The sequence below is a fragment of the Zea mays genome, chromosome 8, assembly GCF_902167145.1.
Source record: "Zea mays cultivar B73 chromosome 8, Zm-B73-REFERENCE-NAM-5.0, whole genome shotgun sequence".
NCBI lineage: Eukaryota > Viridiplantae > Streptophyta > Magnoliopsida > Poales > Poaceae > Zea > Zea mays.
The window spans coordinates 143,740,069-143,767,440 of NC_050103.1; the positions used below are offsets into that span (position 1 = coordinate 143,740,069).

Consider the following 27,372-nt stretch of genomic DNA (forward strand, 5'->3'; position numbering starts at 1 on the left):
ATTACTTTTCTATCCTTTCTACAAATTGCAAAGGAAGCATTCAAAGCACAATAAATCGTAGAGGGTTCATTTACTACTTTTCTATGAACATTTGCAACATTTCTTTTAGGAATAGCATTTCTCCTAGTAACATTTCTATCATACACATAAGAAGAACTAGGAGCAAACATGGCATGAGAATCATAAACATATGAATCAAAAGCATCATAACTTCTATTTACATTCCTAGTTTGTCTTCTATCATGATACAAAAAGGCATGGTTCCTTTTAGCACTAGTAGCCATAGGGGCCTTCCCTTTCTCCTTGGCGGGAATGGGAACCTTATGGCTTGTTAAGTTCTTGGCTTCCCTCTTGAAGCCAAGTCCATCCTTAATTGAGGGGTGTCTACCAACCGTGTAGGCATCCCTAGCAAATTTTAGTTTTTCAAAATCACTTTTGCTAGTCTTAAGTTGAGCATTAAGACTAGCCACTTCATCATTTAGTTTTGAAATTGAAACTAAGTGTTCACTACAAGCATTAACATCAAAATCCTTACACCTAGTGCAAATTGTAATATTTTCAACACAAGAGTTACTTGCTACTTCTAGTTTAGCAGTTAAAACATTAATTTCACCTTTTAAAGAAGAAATGGTTTCATTACAAGTAGAAAGTTCACAAGAAAGTATTCCATTTCTTTTAACTTCTAGAGCAAGTGAATTTTGAGCACTAACAAATTTATCATGCTCTTCATATAAAAGGTCTTCTTGTTTCTCTAAGATTCTATCCTTTTCATTTAAGGCATCAATCAGTTCATTAATCTTAGCTATCTTAGTTCTATCCAATCCCTTGAATAAACTAGAGTAATCAATTTCATCCTCACTAGATTCATTATCACTAGAAGAATCATAAGTATTAGCATTACGAGTGATTACCTTCTTTTCCCTTGCCATGAGGCAAGTGTGATGCTCGTTTGGGAAGAGAGCCGATTTGTTGAAGGCAGTGGCGGCGAGTCCCTCGTCGTCGGAGTCGGACGAAGAGCAATCCGAATCCCACTCCTTTCCAAGGTGTGCTTCGCCTTTGGCCTTCTTGTAAACCTTCTTGTTCTCTCTCTTCCCATTTTTCCCTTGCTCCTGGTCACTATCATTTTCGGGACAGTTAGCAATAAAATGACCAAGCTTACCACATTTGAAGCATGATCGCTTTCCCTTTGTCTTGTTCTTGCTTGGCTGCCCCTTGTGACCCTTTAGCACCGTCTTGAATCTTTTGATGATAAGAGCCATCTCTTCATCATTGAGCCCGGCCGCCTCAACTTGCGCCACCTTGCTAGGTAGCGACTCCTTGCTCCTTGTTGCCTTTAGAGCAATGGGTTGAGACTCGTGGAGTGGACCGTTCAACGCGTCGTCGACGTATCTTGCCTCCTTGATCATCATACGCCCGCTCACGAATTTTCCAAGTACTTCTTCGGGCGTCATCATCGTGTACCTGGGATTCTAACGAATATTGTTCACGAGATGAGGATCAAGAACGGTAAATGACCTGAGCATTAGGCGGACGACGTCGTGATCCGTCCAACGCGTGCTTCCGTAGCTCCTTATCTTGTTGATAAGGGTCTTGAGCCGGTTGTAAGTTTGAGTTGGCTCTTCTCCCCTTATCATGGCGAATCGTCCAAGCTCGCCCTCCACCAACTCCATCTTGGTGAGCATGGTGATGTCGTTCCCCTCGTGAGAGATCTTGAGGGTGTCCCATATCTGCTTGGCATTGTCCAAGCCGCTCACCTTATTGTACTCTTCCCTGCACAAAGATGCTAAGAGAACAGTAGTAGCTTGTGCATTTTTATTAATTTGTTCATTGATAAACATAGGGCTATCCGAGCTATCAAATTTCATTCCATTCTCTACAATCTCCCATATGCTTGGATGGAGAGAGAATAAATGACTACGCATTTTGTGACTCCAAAATCCGTAGTCCTCCCCATTAAAGTGTGGAGGTTTACCAAGAGGAATGGAAAGCAAATGCGAATTCGAACTATGTGGAATACGAGAATAATCAAATGAAAAGTTCGAATTGACCGTCTTCCTGTAGTCGTTGTCGTCGTCCTTTTGGGAAGAAGAGGACTCATCGCTGTCGTAGTAGACGATCTCCTTGATGCGTCTTGTCTTCTTCTTCTTCCCATCTTTTCGCTTGTGGCCCGAGCCCGAGTTGTTGGACTTGTCATCCCTTGGCTCGTTGACGAAAGACTCCTTCTCCTTGTCGTTGATCACAATTCCCTTCCCCTTAGGATCCATCTCTTCGGGCGGTTAGTCCCTTTCTTGAAGAGAACGGCTCTGATACCAATTGAGAGCACCTAGAGGGGGGGGGGGGTGAATAGGTGATCCTGTAAAACTTCAAAACTTAAGCCACAAAAACTTGTTAAGTGTTAGCACAATTATGGCCAAGTGGCTAGAGAGGAGTCAAAACACAATAACCACAAGAAATCAATCACAGAGATGACACGGTGGTTATCCCGTGGTTCGGCCAAGTACAAAACTTGCCTACTCCACGTTGTGGCGTCCCAATGGACGAGAGTTGCACTCAACTCCTCTCAAGTGATCCAATGATCAACTTGAATACCACGGTGTTCTTGCTTTTCTTTTCTCAATCCCGTTTGCGAGGAATCTCCACAACTTGGAGCCTCTCGCCCTTACAACAGATGTTCACAGAGAATCACGGAGCAAGGGAGGGAATGAGCAACGCACACAAGACTTCAAAAGATCAGAGCAACACGCACACAAGCAGCAATAAGAGCTCGCAACACAACTCAAAGAGTACACAACTCCACAAGAGCTCTATATGCTATCATAATGAATCGAATGCGCTAGATCAATGTCTTGGTGCTTAGAAAGGTTGTAGGAATGCTTGGTGTACTCCTCCATGCGCCTAGGGGTCCCTTTTATAGCCCCAAGGCAGCTAGGAGCCGTTGAGAACACAACTGGAAGGCTATCCTTGCCTTCAGTCGTCGGGCGCACCGGACAGTCCGGTGCACACCGGACACTGTCCGGTGCCCGATTTGTTTCTATAAAAGCTCATCCGACCGTTGCTTTCTGATGCAGATCTGCGCACAGTTGGCGCACCGGACATGTCCGGTGCACACCGGACAGTCCGGTGTACCTTTCCGACCGTTGGCTCGGCCACGTGTCGCGCGCCGATCGCGCGGCCGACCGTTGGCCCGGCCGACCGTTGGCTCACCGGACAGTCCGGTGCACACCGGACAGTCCGGTGAATTTTAGCCGAAGTCACCGGAGAAAAACCCGAGAGCGGCTGGTTTGCTCCACGCTGGTCTGGCGCACCGGACACTGTCCGGTGCACACCGGACAGTCCGGTGCCCCAGCCCGAAACAGCCTTTGGCTGCACACAGCCACTCTCCACTTCCTTTCTTTTCTTCTTCTTTCTGTTTCTTATACTTAGATAAATATATTAGTACACAAAACCAATGTACTAAGACTTAGAAACATACCTTTGTTGAAGATTTGCACTTTGTTCATCCATGGGCATTGATTCACATTTAAGCACTTGTGTTGGCGCTTAATCACCAAAATACTTAGAAATGGCCCAAGGGCACATTTCCCTTTCACCATTTCCAAGTGTGGGAGCCCAAGAGACATACCAAGGCATATAGTAGACATTCCCAAGTGCTCTTACACCCAAGTGCTTAATAGAATCACTCGGTGATTAGCATAGGTGCTTTGCGAAGTGCTTAGGTTAGTTAGACCACTTTAGCGGTTTCTCTAGGTGAACCCTAGATTGTTGAGTGAGTTTAGATAAACCTCACAACCCCTCGGCTCTTGCGTGAGCCGTTGAAATTGTACCGAGTGGGGCGAGTGTCTTGCGAGACCATGACAACCGCGTTTGTGTCACGGCCGCCACCGTGTACCGGAGGGAATGAGGCCCGCGGTGTTTCGACCGGAAGCTCGATAGTGGAGACGGCGGGGAGCGTCCGAGAGGAGCCGGAAGCGGAGCACCACTTGCGCGTGGAGAAGGCACGTGGCTCTCTATGGAGTTACTCGACCGAGGTGCTTGGCCCTTGCGTGGGCTTCCCTTTGCGTAGGGGCACTAACGAGGATTAGTCGGGACCTTGCGCGGTTCCGGATACCTCGGTAAAAATACCGGCGTCATCCACGAGAGTTTACTTCTCTACTTTGCTCTTTAAGTTTCCACATTTATATTAAGCATTTAAGTTTCAATCTTGTATACATACTTATTTAGTGTAGATTGAAACTTAGCCATTGCGGTAGAGATAGCAACACTTAGACAAAACCTAGTTTGCACATTCTAGTTTGATTATTTGCATAGGTTTTGCTCTAGGGATTTAATTGTGGCCTAGTTTAGTAATAGTTTTAGAAGTCCTATTCACCCCCTCTTAGGCGTCACCCGTTTCCTACAAGTGGTATCAGAACCTGGTTTGGCTCATTTGAAACGCTTTAGCTTAACCGCTAAAAGAGTCGACACTTTTTAGAGGAAGGGATGGATACCCATAGGCCACCACACTTCGACGACACTAACTTTCCATATTATAGTGCTAGAATGGCTTGTTACCTAGAGGCCGTTGATCTAGGTGTTTGGAGAGTCACTCGTGACGGGATGAAACCCCCCAAGAATCCCGAGAAACCCACCGCGAGTGAGGAAAAAGAAATTCATTTAAATGCTAGAGCCAAAAATTGCTTGTATGAATCTCTTAGCATGGATATTTTTAATCAAGTATTTACCTTGAAAACTGCTAATGAGATTTGGCTTAAGTTACATGAGCTCCATGACGGCACATCAAATGTCCGTGAGCAAAAACATTGCCTAGTCTTAAATGAGTATAATTCTTTTACTATGAAAGATGATGAGCTTGTTAGAGACATGTATTCTCGTTTGAATCTAATTATCAATGAGCTAAATTCTATTGGCATTAATAAGCTAGGTGATGCGTACATTGTGAGGAAGATTATCTCCCTGCTACCACAACGAAGATATGAGAGCATCATCACCATCCTTCACAACATGTAGGACTTGAGTAATATGACCCCGCCATTGTAATTGGAAAAATTGCGGCTTTTGAGATGTCGCGAAAAATGTGTCGGGGAGAGGAGCCAACTTTCTCAAGGCCATATGCTTTTGCATGTGATGAAAGGAAGGGCAAAAAGAAGGCTCCCACTCCAAGTTCCTCAAGTGAAGAAGAGGAGGAAGAAGAAAGTGATGATGATGAAGATAATCAACCATGCACATCATCCTCCGAGGACGAAGAAACAATCTAACGCGTCGAAAAGGTAATGGGGATGATCCGCAAGATTAATCTAATGGGTGTGCCCCTGCAGGTCGAAGATCTTCTCTTTAACATTGACAGGAAAAAGCAAAGAAATATAGGATGCTTCGCATGCGGGGAGAAGGGCCACTTCAGGGACAACTGTCCAACTATGGCCGAACCCAAAAAGGAGAGGAGCAAAGGCAAGGCGCTAACAAGTGTCAGAACTTGGGATGAGTCTTCAAGTGATGATGAACCTCCAAGGACGCGCAGCCACCGATCCTCATCACGCTCATCACGGTCATCACACAAATGCCTTATGGCAAGAGGTAAAATGAGTATTCCATCCTCTAGTGATGATAGTAATAGTGATGATGATGGTGAGGGAAAGCCCTCCGTAGATGAACTTGTGGAAGCCGTTAAATTTTTCCAGGATGTTTGCACTAAGCAAAAAGCTCAACTTAAAACTTTGAAAAATAAGTTGATTAACTCCCAAAATGATTATAAAGGTTTGCTAGAAAAATTTGAAACTTTTGCAAACTTAAATTGTGAGCTATCAACTAAAATTGAGCTATTAGAGTCTAGTGCTCCATCCACTGCTACTGATGATGGTCTTATTAAAAAGAATGAAAAACTTAAGGCTAAGTTAGCTAGCTCCCAAGAAGCTATTGAAAATTTGCTACAGAAAATGGAAATTCTTAGCATACACAATAATGAGCTAACTACCAAGCTAGAGAACATTAGTAGCACCCCAGCAACATCTTTAGTTGAAATACCTGAAATTATTAAGAAAGATGCTTCTACTTCCTGCTTTTATTTAATTGATGATTCTAACCCCTACAACCAAGTTCTTGTTGAGAATATTGTTGTAGAAACATGTTCAGATGAGGTTGTAAAGGAAAATGAACAATTAAAGCAAGAAGTGGCTCGCCTTGGCAAAGCCTTGTATGACAAGAAAGGCAAAGCCAAACAAATCCGACCTCCACAGGATAACACCACTGCGGGAGTGAACAAGCCTATGGAGGGAGAAACTGTGATTTGTAGGCTGTGCCAAAGGGAAGGCCATAAGTCTTTCCAATGCAAGGCGATGACCGGGGATAAACAAAGGCAAAAGCTCAAGCAAAAGCCATCAAACAAAATCTCCAACACCTACATCAAAAAGGTGGACAAAAAGGCTGCTACACCATATTTGATCAAGAAAAAAAAAGAATGGAAAGGTGATAGCAATCAAGGCCAACAAGCAAGCCAACAAAGGAAAGGGAGCCAAACGCATCTAGGTGCCAAAGGAAATAATTTCAACCATGAAAAGCACCAAGAAGGTTTGGATCACGAAAGGGAAGTGAGTGGACCAAAGGTCAAATGGGAAATTTGGAGACGTGGCAAATTAGGGATGTATATCATGGGATACATCATATTGGACCAAGTTTGTTGCCAAGTGGGTTAGTAAATATTTTGGACCCAAATTTCCCCACCCATGACTAAGGTAACTAGATTTATTGCATTCCTTATTTTTAGATATGCGTATCTATTTTTTCTTGTATCTAGTTTTACCTCTCATGCCTAGTATTACAATTTGTACTTACTTTTGCTTAAACGCATGCATACTAGGTAAATCACATGGTAGGACTGCTTGTTTTCAATTCATACACTTAAGCAAACCTACATGTTTAAAATGTGTAATTAAGCACGACACATAGCTTCTATATCACTCCATACTAAATGATACATCAATTGATTCTCAAATGTTACAAGAGTAAAACGCTTATATTCTACAATTTGTGTCATTTAACTTATATGTGCCTAAGTTCGGATTACAGATGATTTTCCCCTCTTGATACCAAATCAAAGTGCATGTCTCCTGCAAGTATTCAAAACTTGTATACACACCTTCAGGGGGAGATTACTCTATAATCTAATACTTTGAGACTAACACCTTTTCAAGTCTATTTCATGTGATAGTCTCATTGTAAGGAAAATGAGGTCCCCGGAGAAAGACAACAATCTTCCACTTCAAAATCTCCAAGAACTCTCATGTCTCTCAAGCTCGCCATTGAATTTCAATCGATATCTTTTGAGACTACATCTAGTATCATTTACATGTCTTCTCCAATATTTGATTAGACTATATTTCATATAATATACTTCCATGTTGCTAAAAATGCATAAGTGGTTAACTCATATTCTATTACCTATGCATAAGGGAAGTTAGTCTTTTCAAATCATGTCTTGCACCTCTAATTTTCACATGCTTTTTCCTAAAGGTAGAATATCTCTGTCAGGGGGAGTATTTCTTCGTCTCTAAAAAGGGGAGAAATTTTCTCTCTAAAAGGGCACTCATTTAGGGGGAGTAATCTTTTGAGGGCAATTTTTTTATTTACTTCCTACATGCTTTCAATGTCTTTCTTTTCGGTGGTTGATGCCAAAGGGGGAGAAGTTTAGGGATCAAAGCAATGAAAACTATATCAAACACCAAACACCACCAATTTAAAATTTTAAAATCTACAAATGGTTTTTCAAGTGGTTTTGGTTATTTGGTCCAAAAATAGGAAGTAAGTGAATTATGGAGTTAGGGGGAGGCTTAAGTCCATAATATCACATTATGGGGAGACAAACATGCATCCTAGCAAGTAGATTGCATAATGTCATTCAAATAATTGTATTATTTGTTTGCTTTGATTATGTTGTCATCAATCACCAAAAAGGGGGAGATTATAAGGAAAATGGACCCCGGGCCATTTGGCTAATTAAGTTTTGGTGTTTGATGATCAACACAATCCGTGAACTAATAAGTTTTATAGTGTTTGTGTTTGTAGTTCACAGGATGCAAGATTAACTTGGACTAAGGAATTGAGGAAAGCAACACCTCAAAAGAAGACATTAAAAAGATCCAAGAAAAGTCCAAGTGTGCTGCCTGCGGACTGTCTGTGCGTGGAACACCGGACTGTCCGGTGGCACACTGGACTGTCCGGTGCCCACATGCCGGACTGTCCGGTGCACCAGGGAACCCCAGCCCAACGGCTAGTTCGAGGTGGCACCCGGAGAGAAGACCACCGGACTGTCCGGTGTGAGGACCGTACTGTCCGGTGTGGAAAGCCTGCGGCGCCAACGGTCACCTGCTCTGACAGGGCAACGGCTAGGCGCACCGGACAGGCTACAGTGCGCTGTCTGATGCACCACCGGACTGTCCGGTGTGCCGCAGAAAGCAGCAGCTTTTCTCCAACGGCTCTATTTGTGTTGGGGGCTATAAATACACCCCCAACCGGCCATTTCCAAATGTGGGAGCCCAAGAGACATACCAAGGCATATAGTAGACATTTCCAAGTGCTTAATAGAATCACTCGGTGATTAGCATAGGTGCTTTGCGAAGTGCTTAGGTTAGTTAGACCACTTTAGCGCTTTCTCTAGGTGAACCCTAGATTGTTGAGTGAGTTTAGATAAACCTCACAACCCCTCGGCTCTTGCGTGAGCCGTTGAAATTGTACCGAGTGGGGCGAGTGTCTTGCGAGACCGTGACAACCGCGTTTGTGTCACGGTCGCCACCGTGTACCGGAGGGAACGAGACCCGCGACGTTTCGGCCGGAAGCTCGATAGTGGAGACGGCGGGGAGCGTCCGAGAGGAGCCGGAAGCGGAGCACCACTTGCGCGTGGAGAAGGCACGCGACTCTCTACGGAGTTACTCGACCGAGGTGCTTGGCCCTCGCGTGGGCTTCCCTTTGCGTAGGGGCACCAACGAGGACTAGTCGGGACCTTGCGCGGTTCCGGATACCTCGGTAAAAATACCGGCGTCATCCACGAGAGTTTGCTTCTCTAGTTTGCTCTTTAAGTTTCCACATTTATATTAAGCATTTAAGTTTCAATCTTGTATACATACTTATTTAGTGTAGATTGAAACTTAGCCATTGCGGTAGAGATAGAAACACTTAGACAAAATCTAGTTTGCACATTCTAGTTTGATTATTTGCATAGGTTTTGCTCTAGGAATTTAATTGTGGCCTAGTTTAGTAATAGTTTTAAAAGTCCTAATTCACCCCCCTCTTAGGCGTCACCCGTTTCGTACATATTACATGGTAGTTTTGTAATTCCTCTAGAACATTTTCAGCTACCATCCATGTGGTGTGGAGCCTAGACTTGGCTTTGGCCTGAGTGGACCAAGGGACAACAAAGATTTTAACTCCAAATATTTTCATTTTAGTTCTGGGAAGCTCACCAGTTCATCCAACCTCTCCTAGGAAGGAAAATGCATTATAAATCCAGAGTGGATTTTGGTGGCCTTTCAAACCCTGCCCCAACAGAAGTGGGAGCCAAAGTCATTCTCTAGATCTCCCACAGACACCATCCCCTCAAGCACCCTAACCAAGCCCAGGAATGATTTATTGGGTTTTTAGAGCTATTCTTAGAAAATTGCGACACATAGAAACCCAACCCATCTGGTGCCATACCAACTATGGGCACGATTACTTTGCTTTTCTTGGGCCAAACACATCTATTGGTCACATGTGTCTCCTTATGGCATATATCACACCACAAGGCTTTTGAAAATTTCCTAGCATGATGCCCTTCCTCCCCACACCTTTGGCAGAAGAAACAGCGCCCAAAATCCAAATCACCCGATCCCGGAGCAGCAGTGTGAGCAGGGTTACCTGAGGTGTTGCCTTCACCTGAGGACGATCCTTGGTTTTCACCTTTGATCTCCATTTTTCCTTGAGGGGGCCTCAAGCACCAACTCAAGTTGTGATTTCGCCCCCAAGCTAGGGAGGGTTGGCACATCTCATTGGAGCTCTAGTGGTCTCATTTCGGGTTTCTTCCCTTCTGCTCCATTGCACGGGGAGGATTGCGTCTCGCGTCGTTAATGCCCACCATGGGTCAGATCTCGTTCGCAGGACGAGGGTGTAATGGGATATCACGCCACCCGCCGCAGAAGCTTTGTTTCTCACTGGTGGGAAGGTTCCATAGGCGGGATAGGAAGGCAGTGAGGTGGGGGGAGGGGGAGAGCGAGAACCATCTAGGTTAGCGGAGAACCCTATGTCTCCCTGGAGAGATTCCACCTGAGGGATGAGGGAAGTATCTAGAGGGGGCGAGACCTCGGGTTGGACCGTCTTCATCTCAACACGGCTCGAAATCGGCTCCACTCCGGATGTCCAACTACGCCATTTGTAGGGGCCAGAATGGTTGGCCCATCCTTGTTTCCACTCTGCACCACAACTGGGCCAAAAAACCGAGACGAGGAGGAGACAAAGCCGACAACAGACCTGAGATCGGGATTTGCTTCCCGCCTTCCTTGTTTCAGAATTTTGGTGTTCAGCAACGGGAGAGAGGAGAGGGAGGCCGGGACGATGAGACCGAACATGGACGCGAGGAGGACGACGCCATAAGCTTCAGTGTTACATGCTATGGCGACATCATACATATCCCAAACAATTTGTATTCGACACAAGTTTTAGGCTATCTTGTATAGTATTATCTTTCTAATGTAAGGCCAAAAGAAGGTTACTCGATGCATCAACATATTACCATGCAGAATCGGAGACTTTTGAAGTTATTTTTTGCCTTCAAAGTTTGAAACCTACTCGATGACAGATCCATATTTTTTCCAACTACTGTAAAATTTATCTTCATGTTATTATAATCTCTTCTATTGTTTAAGATTCAAAATCAAGCTGACTTTACATATCTGAGTTAAAGTTGAGACTCATTCAACTCAGCTATATTGGTTTTGAAAGAAAAACAAATCAATTGAACAATTTAAAATGAGATAACTGAGCGAGCTTTCTAGCTGCCATACTTCTTGAAACCACACTAAGAGAATGCATCTTTTTATGCTATGTTAGAAGTTGCTGCAATTCAACGTGCAGTACTCTTTATAACAACTACTTCATCGCAAATAGATTAAGGGGAGTGTTTAAATACACTAGAGCTAATATTAGTGGCTAAAATTAGTTGAGACATCTAAATAACCTAACTAATAGTTTAACTATTAGCTATTTTTGGTAAATTAGTTAAGAGCATCTCCAAGAGACTAACTAAATGACTCGTCAAACTAAAATTTAGTTACTCAACAGTAAAATAACTCTCCAACATACTAGCTATCTGACTCGTCAAACTATCCGACTCCCAATTAGGTTCCACACTAGCCAAATTTAGCTAGCCACCTGATCAGCCAAACTAGATAGATAATCTGTTGGAGTGGAGACGCTATAATCTTTATGAAAAGGTAAATAGAAAGTAAAATAGAGAGCTAAAAATGAAGTATCTCTTGGAGATGCTCTAATAGTTAGATAGCTATTTGTTAGCTAGCTAATTCCACTAACAATTTTTAGTCAACTAACTATTAACTCATAGTATTCAAGCACATCCTAACTTTCATAGTTTTCTTAGGTAAAAAAAATCAAGTTTAATATAGTTTATAGACAAAAAAACACTATAATGCAAATAAGCATACTATAGAAGTATATTTTGTAGTGTATCCAACGATACTATGACTTGAACTTGAGGAATGGATCCTCGGATCTGTGAGCAGAGCAATACAACTGATGCCTGGCAACGGATATCCGTCTGAAATCAGCCCTTTGAGCTCAACGCATTTCAACTGAGATTGAGATGTGACGATGCTGAATAAATGTAGCAGATTTGCCATGACAGCTATATTGTTACTATCTTTATGTTCCTTTTGGAATGTATCACTATCTATATATTTGCTTATGAATACACCAATCTCAGTTTTGTTGTTTCTATCCTCCGATACACTGCTCGCACAGCTCGTTATTGTTACAGCGAAATGGAGAATAATCAGGGTGTGGGAGAGCGAGAAATTAAAAAGGCCCCAGTTTCTCAGAGCAACCTGTCGGACAGGCTGGGCAGGCGGCGGAAGAAGTTGACCGCCGGCGGGGGCATAGGGTCCCGGAACATCGGATGGCGCAGGTAGTAGAACCCGCTGGCCACGGCCACCATCTTGGGCGGCATGGCGTACAGCGCGACGGCCACGGCGAGGCAGACGCCCACGAAGATCCGGCTGGCGCGCGGGTCCCGCCAGCTCACCAGCGCCTGCAGCCGCTCGCCCTGCGCCGCCACGTCGCCCATGACGCGCTGCACCCGCCCGGCCAGCGTGCGCAGCCGCTCGTACCGCAGCCGGAGGACCTCGGGCGGCGGCACCGGGTCGAACTCCTCCTCCAGCTCGTCGCCGTCCACCGTGTCGGCCTGAGACAGCCGCGCGTCCATGCCGACAGGGGCCCGGGGCCGGAACCGGTAGTACCACACGCCGATCATGAACACGTACAGCGACGCCGTGGGCACCACCAGCTCCGGGTACCACACCAGGACGAGGTAGAGCGCGTGGACCAGCACGGTCGTCGACGGGTTGCGCCACCGCTGCACGCCGTCCAGCCACCGCGCCAGACCCACGGCCCAGGCGAGCACCCCCATGATGCGGAACCAGTTGGCCTTGGCGCGCCGCACGCTCCACGTGTGCGCGTTCGCGTCGAGCATGTACTTCACCACCTCCGGCCCCAGCGGCGGCTCCGACCGCGCCAGCCACGTGGCCACGGTGCGCACGGCCGCGCCCCGGAGCGCCTCCTGCTGCGCGACGCCGATCGGGCGCAGGTAGTGCATGCGCGGCAGCAGCGGCGTCGTGTACGTGGCCCACGTGTCCGGTAGCTGCGCCGGAGACGAGAACCGCACGGCGAGCTGCACCTCGCCCATCTTCTTCAGCCCCGACCGCAGCAGCACCAGCAGCGGGTACGACGCCGTGTACGCCCGGTTGCTCTCCAGCGTGGAGACGCGCACTCGCACCTTCCCGATGCGGTAGTCCTGCCGCTCGTCGCCGGCGCCGGCGAACATGCGCCAGTTGTCGAACACGGCGACCGTCAGCACAGTGCACGGGTCGTACACCTGCCACGTGTACTGCTCATTCCACCGTGGGTTCAGGCTGTCGGTGATGGTGCGCGTGCGCACCCACTTCTTGCCGTACTTGGCCACGCAGTAGGCGTCGGTCGACCCCTTGGCGCCTCCCTTCGTCTTCATCGGCAGCAAGCCGCACGCTCCGATGATGCCGAGCTCCAGCACGCCCACGGGCGGCTTCCACAGCTGCTTCGCCGTGGGCCGGTAGTCGCTGCACACGTGCGCCGCCTCGTCGAGCACGTGGTACCCGCCTTCCAGGCAGAGCCGAAGGTGCAGCCGCCCGGAGTAGAAAGCCGGTGGGCCGCCGTCGTAGCCGTGGGGCATGCCGATGCCTGACGTCCCGCCTTCGAGGTTGAACCATCTCGGCGCGACGATCTGCCGTTCGTCGAGGCGCTGCTCGACGGAGGTCACAGGGATAGTCGCGTGGCCGAGGAGCGCGGGTTCCTTGATCATGGACCGATCCTCCACTAGCACGATGAGGTTGTCGTCGAGCGGCTCGGACGCGACGAACATGAGGTCTTCGGACCACGCGAACGCGGAGCCGCTGCTGCTGGCCACCGACCGGCGCGTCCGCGCCGACTGGAAGCCGAGCTGTATCTTGACGCGCACGTCGAACGGCAGCCCCGGCGGCGGCGCCGGGACGCGAAGGTCCTGTGCCTCGATGATCGACGCCCGAAGGTACCAGAGCTTGGGCGACTGGTACACCTTGGAGCGCGTGTACGCGGCGTACGGCGCGTCGGTGTTCCACGCCTCCGGGAACGCTTCGTCAGCCTGCGTGCCTATCCACACCGCCACCATGATGTCCCCCGTCACCATGCCCGGCTCGCCGCCCTCGAGCCTGTACCACTGCGGCGCCAGCGGGCCATCGGGCTGGTCGCGGACCGGCACGTCGGAGAGGTCGAAGCACACGCCGCCGAGGAAGGCTTCGGCAGGAGAGGGCGCGCCTCCGTCCCACACGGAGATCTCGAGCGTGGGCTCCGGCTTGGCGTTGCTGATGGCGAACACCTGGTTCCATTCGGGATTGCCGGTGCCGGAGACGTCCCGGCCTGGCCGCGAACGGAGCGAGTGCGGGCCAGCCTGGACCTTGACGTAGGGGCCCTCGCAGGCGCGTATGCCGCGCACCCGCACGACGCGCACGAAGAGGTAGCGCATCGGCTCCACCAGGTCGTACGACGACGATTGCACCGGCTCCACGGACTCGCCGGTGGACACAAACCTCCCCGGGATGACGCGGGGAGACGGCGCATAGTAATCCGGGCCCAACCCGCCGCTCGGGTGGCGCACGACGCGGACGCGCTCCGTGCTCGACGCCATCCGCGTCTTGCGCACCTCGGGAGGGTACTGGTCGCCGAACTCCGGCTCCGGTTTGGGCTCTGGCTCTGGCTGCGGCGCCTCTGGTGGTGGCGGCATCATTGGCCCGTGTGGCCCGTGCATCGGTGGCGGCATCATGGGGCCGTGAGGGCCGTGCATCGGCGGCATCATCGGACCGTGGGGGCCGTGTGGCCCGTGCATCGGCGGCATCATCATCGGTGGGTGCATGGGCGCTTCCTCCACGATGATGATCGGAGGTTGCGCCGCCGGCTGCTGCACTTCGACGGCGGCCTCGGTCGGTGCGGGCATCTCTGGGAGCTCTCTCGGCGCTTCCGGCGGCACCTCCGGCGGTGGCGCGTTGTCGGCCTGCTGCTCAGGCGGCTTGTCTTCCGGAGGCGGCGGCATCATTGCAGGCTCATCGTAGTAGTAAATCTTGAGGCCGACCTCGCCGCGGATCCAGCTGAGCAGGCTGCGCTTCTCGAGCGGAAAGTAGACGATGCCCTCCTCCCCGCGGCGCGAGAACTGGGAGCCGTAGATGCGGACGCGGCCGAGGAAGTGGTTCTTGCCGCTGCCCCCGCCGCCGCCGGAGGGGTTGAAGCGGCGGTCGTGGTAGAGCGAGACGTCGAGCGCCTCGGCGTGCATGTTCGCCGGGTCATGCACGGCGAACTCGAGGCGCTCGTGCCACTGCGGGCTCAGGTCTCGCGGCACGGTGCGCGTGCGCTTCCGCTGGCCGTCGAAATCCACGACCGCGAAGGCGCTGGACGTGCCGAGGCCGTCCTTTGGTACGAGGTCGCGGGCGTCTACCACCTCTACGGCCAGCCTCCGCACCATCGGCGGCGGCCCAGGTGGCGGTGGGCCTCCACCGCCGCCGGCCGCCATGGGCGGAGCAGCGGAAGCAGGGGACGGTGTGAAAAAAAAAGAATGCGAGAAGGCGACGGCCAAGGGAATACGGTTCCTTATGATCGGTCGGCGTGGGGTGGTGGAGCGATCAATTGCTGGCTCCTTTTGCTTTTGGGGAGAGCAGAGAGCTAGTGTGCTTTGGAGAGGGACGAGGAGAAGTGAGAATCTGTGCTAGAGTGAGAGAGGCGCAGAGGAAGAGAGGAGAAGTTGGTGTCTTTCTTGACGTGGAAGCTCTCAGCTTTGTGCGGGCAGAATCTGATCTGTTCTTGGCGCTTTTGAATGTGCACTGATGTGGTTGAGCGGTTGGGTGGTGGCGCCGCCGATACGCTAGTTGGCAACTTCTTCCCAGCTCCCCCTGCCCTTTTCTGTTTTATATCGCGTTCCTAAACACAGGCCGACAGTTAACAGAGCATTCCATGTATACATGCTCTGTTCTGTGCGCGGCTGCGCCCAGACCCAGAACCAGCAGCGCAGTGTACATTACTCTATATTCTTGCTCTATATCACAATTCATAATTTAGTCATCAAAATTTCTTACTCTATATTACAATCATTCGTACATATATCCCTCCATATTCCCTTTATATCAACTAATACACATTCTAACCTAACTATTTTTTCTCTCTATATAACACAGGGCTTTTGCTGCAGCCGATATGGATACATGAAGATTTTGTGTGCGCTGTACATAGTGCTTTACTTTAGCTAGATAGGGGTGAAAATGGATCACGATTCAAATGCTTCTTCACAAAATGGTATGACCCTAAATAAATTTTAGTTCAAAAATGAATAGAAATAGAGTTCGATTCTAATTCGATCCGATCCTTAAATCTTATAGTGTAAAATTTAGAGTCTATTGTCACCTCTAGCTACATAGCTATACAGGAAAATGTAGCGTGCAGCGGTGCAAGTTTTTTTACGCTACCATTCATTGTATCAGTTTACCGTGAGTTTTCACGCACTGTAGTGCAGATGGTCTAAGACTGTCCGCACCTCATGTCCCTAGCCTCTATAGGGGATACAATATTACCTTACTCCTGCATCGCCTCCTCTTCCTCGCCCCCTTAGTGACGTTCCCTTCTCTCTCACACCAGGCGAGGAGGAGCCCTATTCATCCCTAGTCGGTGGCTTCTCGCGAACGGAAACGCCCGCGCGCACGCGGAGAAACATCCTGCTCCCTTCCATTGGCGTTGAAGTCGAGCAACGACTTCAGGAGACCGAAGGCAAGGCGACAGCACGGTTGGTGAAAGAAGGCGGAGTCGGATCCGGTGGACGACGCCGGCGCGGAGGAGCAACAAGAGAAGGCGGCTGTGGTGTTTCGGTGGGGGGCAGAAGTGGTGGATTGTGACCTACAACCGCGACAACCATCGCCGCCATCGTAGTTCGTCGTCGTCGTTGTCGTCTTACCCCCTCTAGAAGTCGTGGCCGGGGGCGAGATCTACTTCTCCTCCCCCAATCTTGGTTTCAACGACCACCGATCCAGATTCCCTGAGGTAAGACCTATTTACGTTGCCTTTGTGTAGGTTATAAGTGGAAGGTGGACCGACTCCCCTTCCATGTCTCGGCGACAGGCTTTGGTCATGCTGCAGTTTTCAAGATGTCGTTGGTCCTCCCTGTCTCTGTCCGATGACGGGCTGGATGACGTCCTAGAGGGCTATAATAAGGTGGTCACCCTTGTGGTAGCAATATATTTTTCAGGTGGTCGCTCCATGTTTCAATTAACAAAGTGATCTTATCATGAACAATAAATAATCTATTAACAATAATGATAAACAGGATCATGATTCATATATAGTATTAATCTCAAAACCAGGTAGAGCAATACCAAGACTACCCAACAATTTATTTGTATACAAGGTGTAGGGTAAACAAGGTAACCTATTAGACCCCGTCAGCTCAACCTAACAGTGCCACAATGATTAAGAATCATGAACATTATTAGGTCAAAGAAACTGATCAAGAACACAACTTATCTTTTACTTGTGATCTCAGGTACTCAGGTGCTTTCCCAATAATTGGGATTCAGATTCCTCGTCACCTCGGTTCTATGTGCAGCAATACATATATATAGACATGTAATAGGTAAAAATAACATTACACTAAAGATGAAAATAAAACACACAAATATATTCTACGCTTCGTTATGAAACCGTATGTTCGAGAACCACTAAATTCGGAGTTAGAATGGATAAATTATGGATTTTCTAAGCTTTTAGGAATTGTTTTTATGCTTAAAAATTATTATAGATTTCCCTGGGTTTTCTCGGTTTATTATTTCTTTTTTCTGAAAACAGGACGGTGGGTATGATTATCAATAAGTACAGGATGCTCGGTGCAAATATTAGGACCTAAATTTAATACTCTCTTCACTGGTGTGGACGGCAGTTGTTTTACCAACTCTCGGGGTCTCTTTAGCAAACTTGCCACACGACGTATAGTGTGTTTGGTTTGTGGAGTCACCCAATGCTCAATGAGGTGATGCATCATAAATTCATTCCATCAATTTTGATGAAATCAACTCACTCCTCATGTATATACTAATTATTAGCTTATAAGGAATGAGGTGGTGATGGATCAACCTATTCTATTCAACAAACTAAATAAAAATGTGAGGAGTGAGAAGAAAATGGATCACTTTAATCCTCAAACCAAACACACCCGTAGTGATTCCAGCTGCCCGATCAAAATCTGATCGCCCAGATTAGATCGGCTTTCACTGAACTGGTACGGAACCCTCGCCGTAGGATTGAAGATCGACGATGCAAATTTAATGAGGGACAATCCATTCCCACCCCTCCGATCTAGATCAGATGGATCTCCTAACTTCATGCCGAGCTGGTGCATGGGATCTAACCCCAGCCGCTCGCTTACAGATCGATGGTTCATGTGTTATCTTCCTTTCTCCCGACGCCAGGTGACCGCGCACCCATGCATTCACGGCCGAGTGCCGCCGGTGAGGTCACAGAGTAGCCCATCAGCACCCAAAATCTACCCCGACAAGCACAAATCTATGCCATGAGACTAGTAAAGGCGTAGGAGTAATCCTTACCATGTATCACGCTGCACCGTTCTTCGGCCATGGCGTGCGGTGGCTCCGCAGCGGAGGTGGAGTGACGACGAGAAATTGGTAGCGCTCCGGTGGATTAATTTGCCCGGGAAGGCCTTGGCTAGCTTTGGTAGACGTACACGATCATCCAAGACTGCCCTCTAGACTTCGAGGGACCTTGTATGCGCGGGTCGTCGATGGCGGCCCAACTTACCCCTCTCACCGATCCCGGTAATGGTGGTTTCCCATCTTCTCGGTTTGCTTGTTGTGGAGGCCGGAACGTCTACGAACGTGGAGGAGCAGGTGACGAGTGTGAAGGGAAGAAGCGCGCGTGCTCGGCGTCCGAATCCGAAGTTTATTGGGCCACAGTGGGCCGTGTGATGATGGGCCTTCTGAGTTGTAAACACAGTAGTATATGAATACGCTGAATTGTGGATACGGATATCATCAATTTAGAGAATAACAATACAACCAGCTTCTTCCTCGCTACAACTACTATGCTCTTCCTTTGCGATTCTCTTCTCCTTCCTGGTTCCTTCCCAGTTCCCGTCCGTTGTTCACATCTGGTATCAGATGAGGCAATCCTGGAGGATTTATCACCCGTTCCGTGTCGCCGTCCGCGTTCCACCACTACGGCGGGCATGGAGGCGGCGATGCAGAAAGTGCTCGACGAAATGTCGCACATGAAGACGCAACTGCTGGATGCCATGGCGGGTCGTTGTGGTGAGCTCGAACACCGCTTCGACGCTGCGGAGCAGAAAACCGAGGCGCGGTTGATCTCTCTGGAGATGGATCAGGCGGAGATCACGGCTTGGAAGCCAACGATGGAGCGTCGCGTCGACAATCTGGCGCTGGAACTCCGGCGTGCCAACCTCTTCATGGAACGTGAATCCAGGGAGCACGATCCCTTCCACCCGGGTCTGCTGCATCCATCCAGGTCGGCGACAGCGCGTGCGCCTGCTGGATTTTTCACCGCCGACGGGCCCGATGGCCACCACGTAGTCCATAATCACCGGGACCGTGAGTTTGGTCGCATCCCGACCCAAACTCGTGACCCGGTCAAGGGTACGCATCCAGATTCATTTCCTCCCCGCTTTGGAATTCTAGTGGATAGTGTTCATTTTCATGAGTATGAATCGGGTCGGGAGGGTTATCGTTCGGGTCATGGCAGTTTGCCCCGCGTCAATTTTCCCCAATTTGATGGCGATAACTCTCAGTTATGGAAGTCTAGCTGTGAAAAGTATTTCGAAATGTATGAGGTCGAACCTTACATGTGGATTAAGGTCGCCACTATGCATTTCGTGGGCAGAGCGGCGTGTTGGCTTCAATCTGTTGAACGCCGCCTCCGTTACATGTTGTGGGCAGAGTTTTGTGCACAAATCCACGCACGTTTTGGTAGGGAGCAGCATGAATCACTGATTCGACAGCTATTTCATATTCGTCAGACTGGGACAGTAGCGGAATATGTCAAGAGATTTTCCACTTTGATTGATCTGTTGGCAGCTTATGAGTCAAATACTGATCCCTTATACTATACCATGCGTTTTGTTGATGGCTTACGTGATGATATAAAAGCTGTAATTATGGTGCATCGTCCTTCTACTTTGGATACTGCTTGTTCCCTCGCCCTGGTACAGGAGGAGGCCATGGTGACTGGACGGCTGCGTCGCACTGAATATGCTTCTTCCAAAGTGTATCCAAAGGCTGTATCATCCAGCTCAGGACCCGGTCCTCCCAAATGGGACTCGCCAGTGGATAATTCTAAACCAGCTTCCAGCGAAGAGAAGTGTGCTGAAGAGTGGACCCAGGGTCACAAATGTTCTTCCCAAGCTCAGCTCCTAGCTATGGATGAAGTCTGGACTTTATTGTCGGATGATACAGAAATAGTCAGTGACACTGAACAAGTGGAATCGATTCCAGCCCAACTATGTATGGCCATGTCCAATGATGCTTGGTCTGGATCAGTAACTCCTCAGACTCTTAAGTTCCAAGGTTTTATTCAACAACATCCTATATTCATCCTGGTGGACAGTGGCAGCTCTCATACCTTTTTGAGTGAGGATTTGCGACCATTACTGCAAGGAGTCATGGAATCACCTTCTCCATTGCGAGTGCAAGTGGCCAATGGAGCTGTTCTTACTTGTCAGCACAAGCTTATACAGGCTCACTGGCAAATTCAGGATTGCAACTTTATTTCATTCTTGCCACTTCCTTGTTATGACATGGTAGTGGGTATGGATTGGTTGCAGACATTTAGCCCTATGCGTGTGGATTGAGATCATAAATGGTTGGCTATTCCATATCAAGGAAGAACAGTGGTGTTACAAGGGCATGTAGCAAAAGGATCTATTTGTGCTATGGTTGAACTGTTGCTAGCGGTGTCATCAGAAGATACTGCTCCATCGTCTCAGTGTTTGCCCCAAATTCAGTCTATTATGCAGCAGTTTGAGTCTGTCTTTGCAGATCCTTGTGGTCTACCTCCTACACGAGATTGTGACCATGTGTTTCCATTGGTTGAGGGTGCCTAACCTTTCAGTATTAAGCCTTACCGATATCCACCTTTGCTCAAAGATGAAATTGAAAAATAAATCAATGAAATGTTGCAGCAGGGAGTTATTCAAAAAAGCTTCAGTCCTTTCTCTTCACCAGTTTTGCTTGTTAAAAAGAAGGACCAAACTTGGAGGTTTTGTATTGATTACATGTATCTTAATGCCTTAACTGTGAAAAGCAAGTATCCTGTGCCTGTCTTTGATCAACTCATAGATGAGCTCGGCAATTCTAAATGGTTCAGTAAGCTTGATCTCAAAGCCGGATATCATCAGATTTTGTTGAGACCGGGTGAGGAATACAAAACGGCTTTCCAAACACATGTGGGACATTTTGAATTCCGAGTTATGGCATTTGGTTTGACTGGTGCGCCTAATACTTTCCTGAGTGCTATGAATGACACCCTCCAGCCGGTACTTAGAAAAAGTGATATAGTTTTCTTTGATGATATTTTGGTGTACAACCTGTCCTTTGAAGACCATCTGCAGCATCTGAAGACTGTCTTACACTTATTAGAGAAGGATAATTGGAAGGTTAAGTTGTCTAAGTGTGAATTTTCTCAAACACAGATTGCTTATTTGGGTCATGTTATCAGTGAGCAGGGTGTGTCCACCGACCCTACCAAAATCAGTGCTATTCAGCAATGGAGAACACCAACTAGTGCAAAAGAATTGAGAAGTTTTCTGGGATTGGCAGGTTTCTATCGAAAATTTGTTAGAAATCTTGGTGTCATTAGTCGGCCTTTATTCAATCTTCTCAAGAAGCATGTTATATTTGTTTGGACTGGAGACCATCGGAAGGCCTTTGAGCTCCTAAAAAATGCCTTGGTAACTACTCCTGTGTTGGCACTGCCAAATTTCTCTTTGCCCTTCTGTATCTATACTGATGCTTCTCAGCATGGAGTGGATGCTGTGCTTATGCAACAAGGTCATCCTCTCGCATTTCTTAGCCGAGCCTTGGGACCTAAAAATCAAGGTCTTTCGACATATGAAAAAGAATACATGGCTATCATACTTGCTATTGCCCAATGGAGGTCTTATTTACAGCTGGCAGAATTCATCATCTATACTGACCATCATAGTTTGTCCCAACTTAATGAACAACGACTTCACACAATGTGGCAACAGAAAGTCTACACTAAGTTGGCTGGTCTGCAATACAAGGTGATATATAAACGCGGAGTGGATAATGGAGCAGCTGATGCACTTTCGAGGCAACCTCATGAGGATGACCCTGCTGTGTGTTTGGCCTTATCTCATTGTACACCAGCATGGTTACATGAAATTGTGAATGGCTATGATCAGGACGTTGCCTCTCAGGAGTTGTTAACCAAATTGAGTCTACATAATGGTCAATATGGTCATTTTTCACTGTCTCAAGGCCTTATTCGTCATAAGGGCCGGTTGTTGCTGGCAGGCAATTCTACTTTGCAGCACAACGTCATCGCAGCAATGCATGACACTGCTCTGGGAGGCCATTCAAGGGTTCCTGTGACATATCAAAAACTGAAGAAGTTCTTTTATTGGCCGGGCATGAAAGCTGCAGTGCATCAGTATGTGAATTCTTGTTCCATTTGCCAGCAAGCTAAACCAGACCGTTCCAAGTATCCAGGTTTACTTCAACCTTTGGAGATTCCTCAACAAGTGTGACACACTATTTCACTGGATTTTATTGAAGGTCTTCCTAGGTCTGGTCATGCCAACTGCATTCTAGTGGTCATCGATAAATTCTCAAAGTATGGTCATTTCTTGCCTCTACTCCACCCCTTTACAGCTGCTAAAGTGGCCAAAGTTTTTCTTGACAACATTTACAAGTTGCATGGTCTGCCAGTCAACATTATATCGGATCGCGACAGAATCTTTACAAGTGCTTTTTGGCAACATTTGTTTCAACTATCGGATACTAAATTATGCATGTCCATAGCGTACCATCCACAGTCCGATGGCCAAACTGAATGCCTCAATCAATGTTTGGAGACATACCTTCGGTGCTTCGTTCACTCTTGCCCTACTCACTGGTCCAAGTGGTTGTCGGTGGCTGAATTCTGGTATAATACCAGTTACCATTCTTCGCTGGGCCACACACCGTTTGAAGTGGTTTATGTGTATGCTCCTCGACATTTTGGTATTTCTCCAGAGGCTGACATTCCAGTAGCAGATTTGGCAGAGTGGCTGAAAGAAAGAGAGTTGATGACTCGAGTGATTCGCTTACATCTGTCCAGGGCTCAGGCACGTATGAAAAGGCAAGCTGACAAACATCGCTCGGAACGTTCATTTGCAGTCGGTGATTCTGTATATCTCAAGCTGCAGCCTTATGTTCAGTCATCAATTGCCACTCGTTCCAACAACAAGTTATCCTTTCGATTTTTTCGATCCCTTCACTATTCTGGAACGTATTGGTGAAGTGGCGTATCGTCTGCAGTTACCAGCTTCTAGCACCATCCATCTAGTTTTCCATGTGTCCCAATTGAAGCGAGCTGTCGAGCGCAATCAGGTGCTTGTTCCTCATTTACCACAAGGTGTTGTGGCTTTGCATGTGTCGGGGACCATAATTAGGGGTACCCCCAAGACTCCTAATCTCAGCTGGTAACCCCCATCAGCACAAAGCTGCAAAGGCCTGATGGGCGCGATTCAGGTCAAGGCTCCGTCCACTCAAGGGACACGATCTCGCCTTGCCCGAGCCCAGCCTCGGGCAAAGGCAGCCGACCCAGGAGGATTCACATCTCGCCCGAGGGTCCCCTCAAACAACGGACGCACCTTCGGCTCGCCCGAGGTCCAGGCTTCGCGGAGAAGCAACCTTGGCCAGATCGCCACGCCAACCGACCATATCACAGGAGCATTTAATGCAAGGATCGATTGACACCTTATCCTGACGCGCGCTCCTCAGTCGACAGGGCCGAAGTGACCGCAGTCACTTCGCCGCTCCACTGACCGACCTGACAGGAAAACAGCGCCGCCTGCCCTGCTCCGACTGTTGTGCCACTCGACAGAGTGAGGCTGAAGCAGCTAAGTCCAGCCTCGGGCGCCATAGGAAGCTCCGCCTCGCCCGACCCTAGAGCTCGGACTCAGCCTCGACCTCGGACGACGGACTCCGCCTCGCCTGACTCCAGGGCTCGGACTCAACCTCGACCTCAGACGACGATCTCCGCCTCACCTGACCCCCAGGCTCGGACTCAACCTCGACCCCGGACGACGGTCTCCGCCTCGCCCGACCCCTGGGCCCGGACTCAACCTCGACCTCGGAGGAGCCTCCACCTCTCCCGACCTCGGGCTCGAACCGACCACATCATAGGGGGGCCATCATTACCCTACCCCTAGCTAGCTCAGTCTACGGGGAACAAGACCGGCGTCCCATCCGGCTCGCCCCGGTAAACAAGTGATGATGGCACCCCGCGTGCTCCATGATGACGGCGGCTCTCAGTCCCTTACGGAAGCAAGGAGACGTCAGCAAGGATCTGACAGCCCCGACAGTTGTACTTCCACAGGGCTCAAGCGCTCCTCCGACGGCCACGACATCACATGAACAGGGCGCCAAAACCTCTTCGACAGCCACGACGGCATGTACTTAGGGCTCTGGCTCCTCTCTGCTAGACACGTTAGCACATTGCTACACCCCCATTGTACACCTGGGCCCTCTTCTTATGCCTGTAAAAGGAAGGTCTAGGGCTCTCGTACGAGAAGGTTGGCCGCGCGGGAGAACGGGCCGACGCACATGGCTCTCTCTCTTTCTCTCCCACGCGAACGCTTGTAACCCCCTACTGCAAGCGCATCCGCCCTGGGCGTAGGACAACACAAAGGCCACGGTTTCCCCTTACTGTTTTCCCCCCTTTGTGTTCCGTCTCGCGCCGACCCATCTGGGCTGGGACACGCAGCGATAATTTACTCGTCGGTCCAGGGACCCCTCGGGGTCGAAACGCTGACAGTTGACGCGCCAGGTAGGGGCCTACTGCGTGTTGACGAACAGCTTCCCGTCAAGCTCCAGATGGGTAGTCTCCAGCAACCTCTCCAACCCGGGACGATGCTTCGTTTTGGGAGTCTTGAGTTCATGTCCCTCGATGGCAGCTACGACATGATACTCCTTCCTCCGCCGCGCGACAACGACAATGGCGGCCGTCAGCCCGCCCGCCGGCGGCGGAATCGACGACGTCTTCCCCACGTGACGGAAGAGCAACATTCGGATCTGTCCCGTCATCTTCCCCGCCGACGGAGGAGGAGGCGGGGCAGGCATGGCCAAGCAGGAGGCGGCACCTCATCGGCTGTCGAGCGAGTCGACGGCGCTGGCGGCCCAACGGGGGACACGTCGGGCGTTGACCTCGCGTCTGAGACGAAGACGAGCATCGTTTCCCCGCAACACGCCAACCCAAGCAGACGGACGACGCCAGCACGCTCGCGAAGGACTTGCTGAGCGTTAGCCTCGTACCTAAGACAACGGTGCAGTCCGTCCCCGACGCGACTTCGTCATCGCCCGTCGATCAAGAGGTATCGTCCGTCTCCCGTTCCATGCCTTTTAGATTCAGCTGCGACCCACCAAGTGACCCCGCTTCGGTGGACGCTTTCATAAAGGCATATCCAAACCCTCCGGGGTATCATACGCGGTCAACCTGGGACCGACTGACGGCCGTCTCGACCTATGGGCCTCTGGGTTCCGAGGAAGATGACGAGCCCGACTCTGGTTGGGATTTCTCTGGGCTCGGTGACCCAGTGCCATGCGGGACTTCATGACCGCATGTGACTACTGCCTCTCTGATTGCTTCGATAGTAGCCACAGCCTCGGCGACGAGGACTGTGGCCGAAGTCGCGAATGCTTCCACGTCGATCTAGGGGGTCTCGACGAAGGCAACCATCTTGGTATGCCGGAGGACGGTGATCCCCCTAGGCCTGCGCCTCGCGTTGACATCCTTCGGGAGCTAGCTGTGGTCCCAGTCCCTGTGGGGGGTCAGGACGCACAGCTCGAGCAAATCCGCGAGATGCAGGCCAGGCTCGACGAGGAAGCAGGACAACTTGTGCAGCTTCGGCAAAATATCGGGCAGGAGTGGGTAGGCTGATCACCGGCCGGAGAAGCGCGTCATCTGGCCTAGGACGACCTACACCGCATCGCCGACGATGCCAGAGCAAGGCTGCCCCCAGCTTCCAGTGGGGTTGGCCATAACCTGGCTGCGGCAGCGATACTACTCCGAGCGATGCCGGAACCATCCACCACCGAGGGGCAGCGTATCCAGAGAGAGCTCAAGAATCTCTTGGAAGATGCCGCGGTCCGACGGGCCGAGAGCTCTGCCTCCCGAAGGCAGGAGTACCCCTCGGAGCATCGCGCCACGACTTCCCGATTCGTGCGGGAAGCCTCGGTCCACACCGTGCGAACGCGGAACACAGCGCCTGCGGCCCCGGGTCGCCTCGGCAACGAGCACCACCGTCGCGACCGTCGAGCCCACCTCGACGAGAAGGTGCGCCGAGGCTACCACCCCAAACGTGGGGGACGCTACGACAACGGGGAGGATCGGAGCCCCTCACCTGAACCACCCGGTCTGCAAGCTTTCAGCCAGGCCATACGACGGGCGCTATTCCCGACCCGGTTCCGAACCCTGACTACCATCACCAAGTACTCGGGGGAGTCAAAGCCGGAACTGTGGCTCGCGGACTACCGGCTGGCCTGCCAGCTCGGTGGGACGGACGATGACAACCTCATCATCCGCAACCTTCCCCTGTTCCTCTCCGACGCCGCCCGAGCCTGGCTGGAGCATCTGCCTCCTGCGCAGATCTCCGACTGGGACGACCTGGTCAAAGCCTTCACCGACAACTTCCAGGGCACGTACGTGCGTCCTCGGAACTCCTGGGATCTCCAAAGCTGCCGCCAGCAGCCGGGAGAATCCCTCCGGGACTACATCCGGCGATTTTCGAAGCAGCGCACAAAGCTGCCCAACATCACCGACTCAGATGTCATCGGCGCGTTCCTCGCCGGCACCACTTGCCGCGACCTGGTGAGCAAGCTGGGTCGCAAGACTCCCACCAGGGCGAGCGAGCTGATGGACATCGCCACCAAGTTCACCTCTGGTCAGGAGGCGGTCGAGGACATCTTCCGGAAGGACAAGCAGCCTCAGGGGCGCCAGCCGGAAGATGTCCCCGAGGCGTCCGCTCAGCGCGGCACCAAGAAGAAGGGCAAGAAGAAGTCGCAAGCGAAACGCGATGCCGCCGACGCAGACCTTGTTGCCGCCGCCGAGCACAGGAACCCTCAGAAGCCTCCCGGAGGCACCAACCTGTTCGACAAGATGCTCAAGGAGTCGTGCCCCTATCATCAGGGTCCCGTCAAGCACACCCTTGAGGAGTGCGTCATGCTTCGACGCTACTTCCACAAGGCTGGGCCACCGGCGGAAGGTGGCAGAGCCCCCGACAACGACAAGATGGAGGGCCACAAGGCAGAGGAGTTCCCCGAGGTCGAC

At 50.1% G+C, this 27,372-nt stretch overlaps 1 protein-coding gene across 1 annotated transcript; it reads right to left on the reverse strand.

The window, feature by feature from the left end:
* Positions 1-11,853: 11,853 nt before the first annotated feature.
* LOC103636036 (Protein QUIRKY) lies at positions 11,854-17,122 on the reverse strand. Its single transcript, XM_008658396.4, has one exon. It carries the CDS (start codon positions 15,323-15,325, stop codon positions 12,071-12,073), a length of 3,255 nt encoding a protein of 1,084 aa, XP_008656618.1. The 5' UTR covers positions 15,326-17,122; the 3' UTR covers positions 11,854-12,070.
* Positions 17,123-27,372: the final 10,250 nt, after the last annotated feature.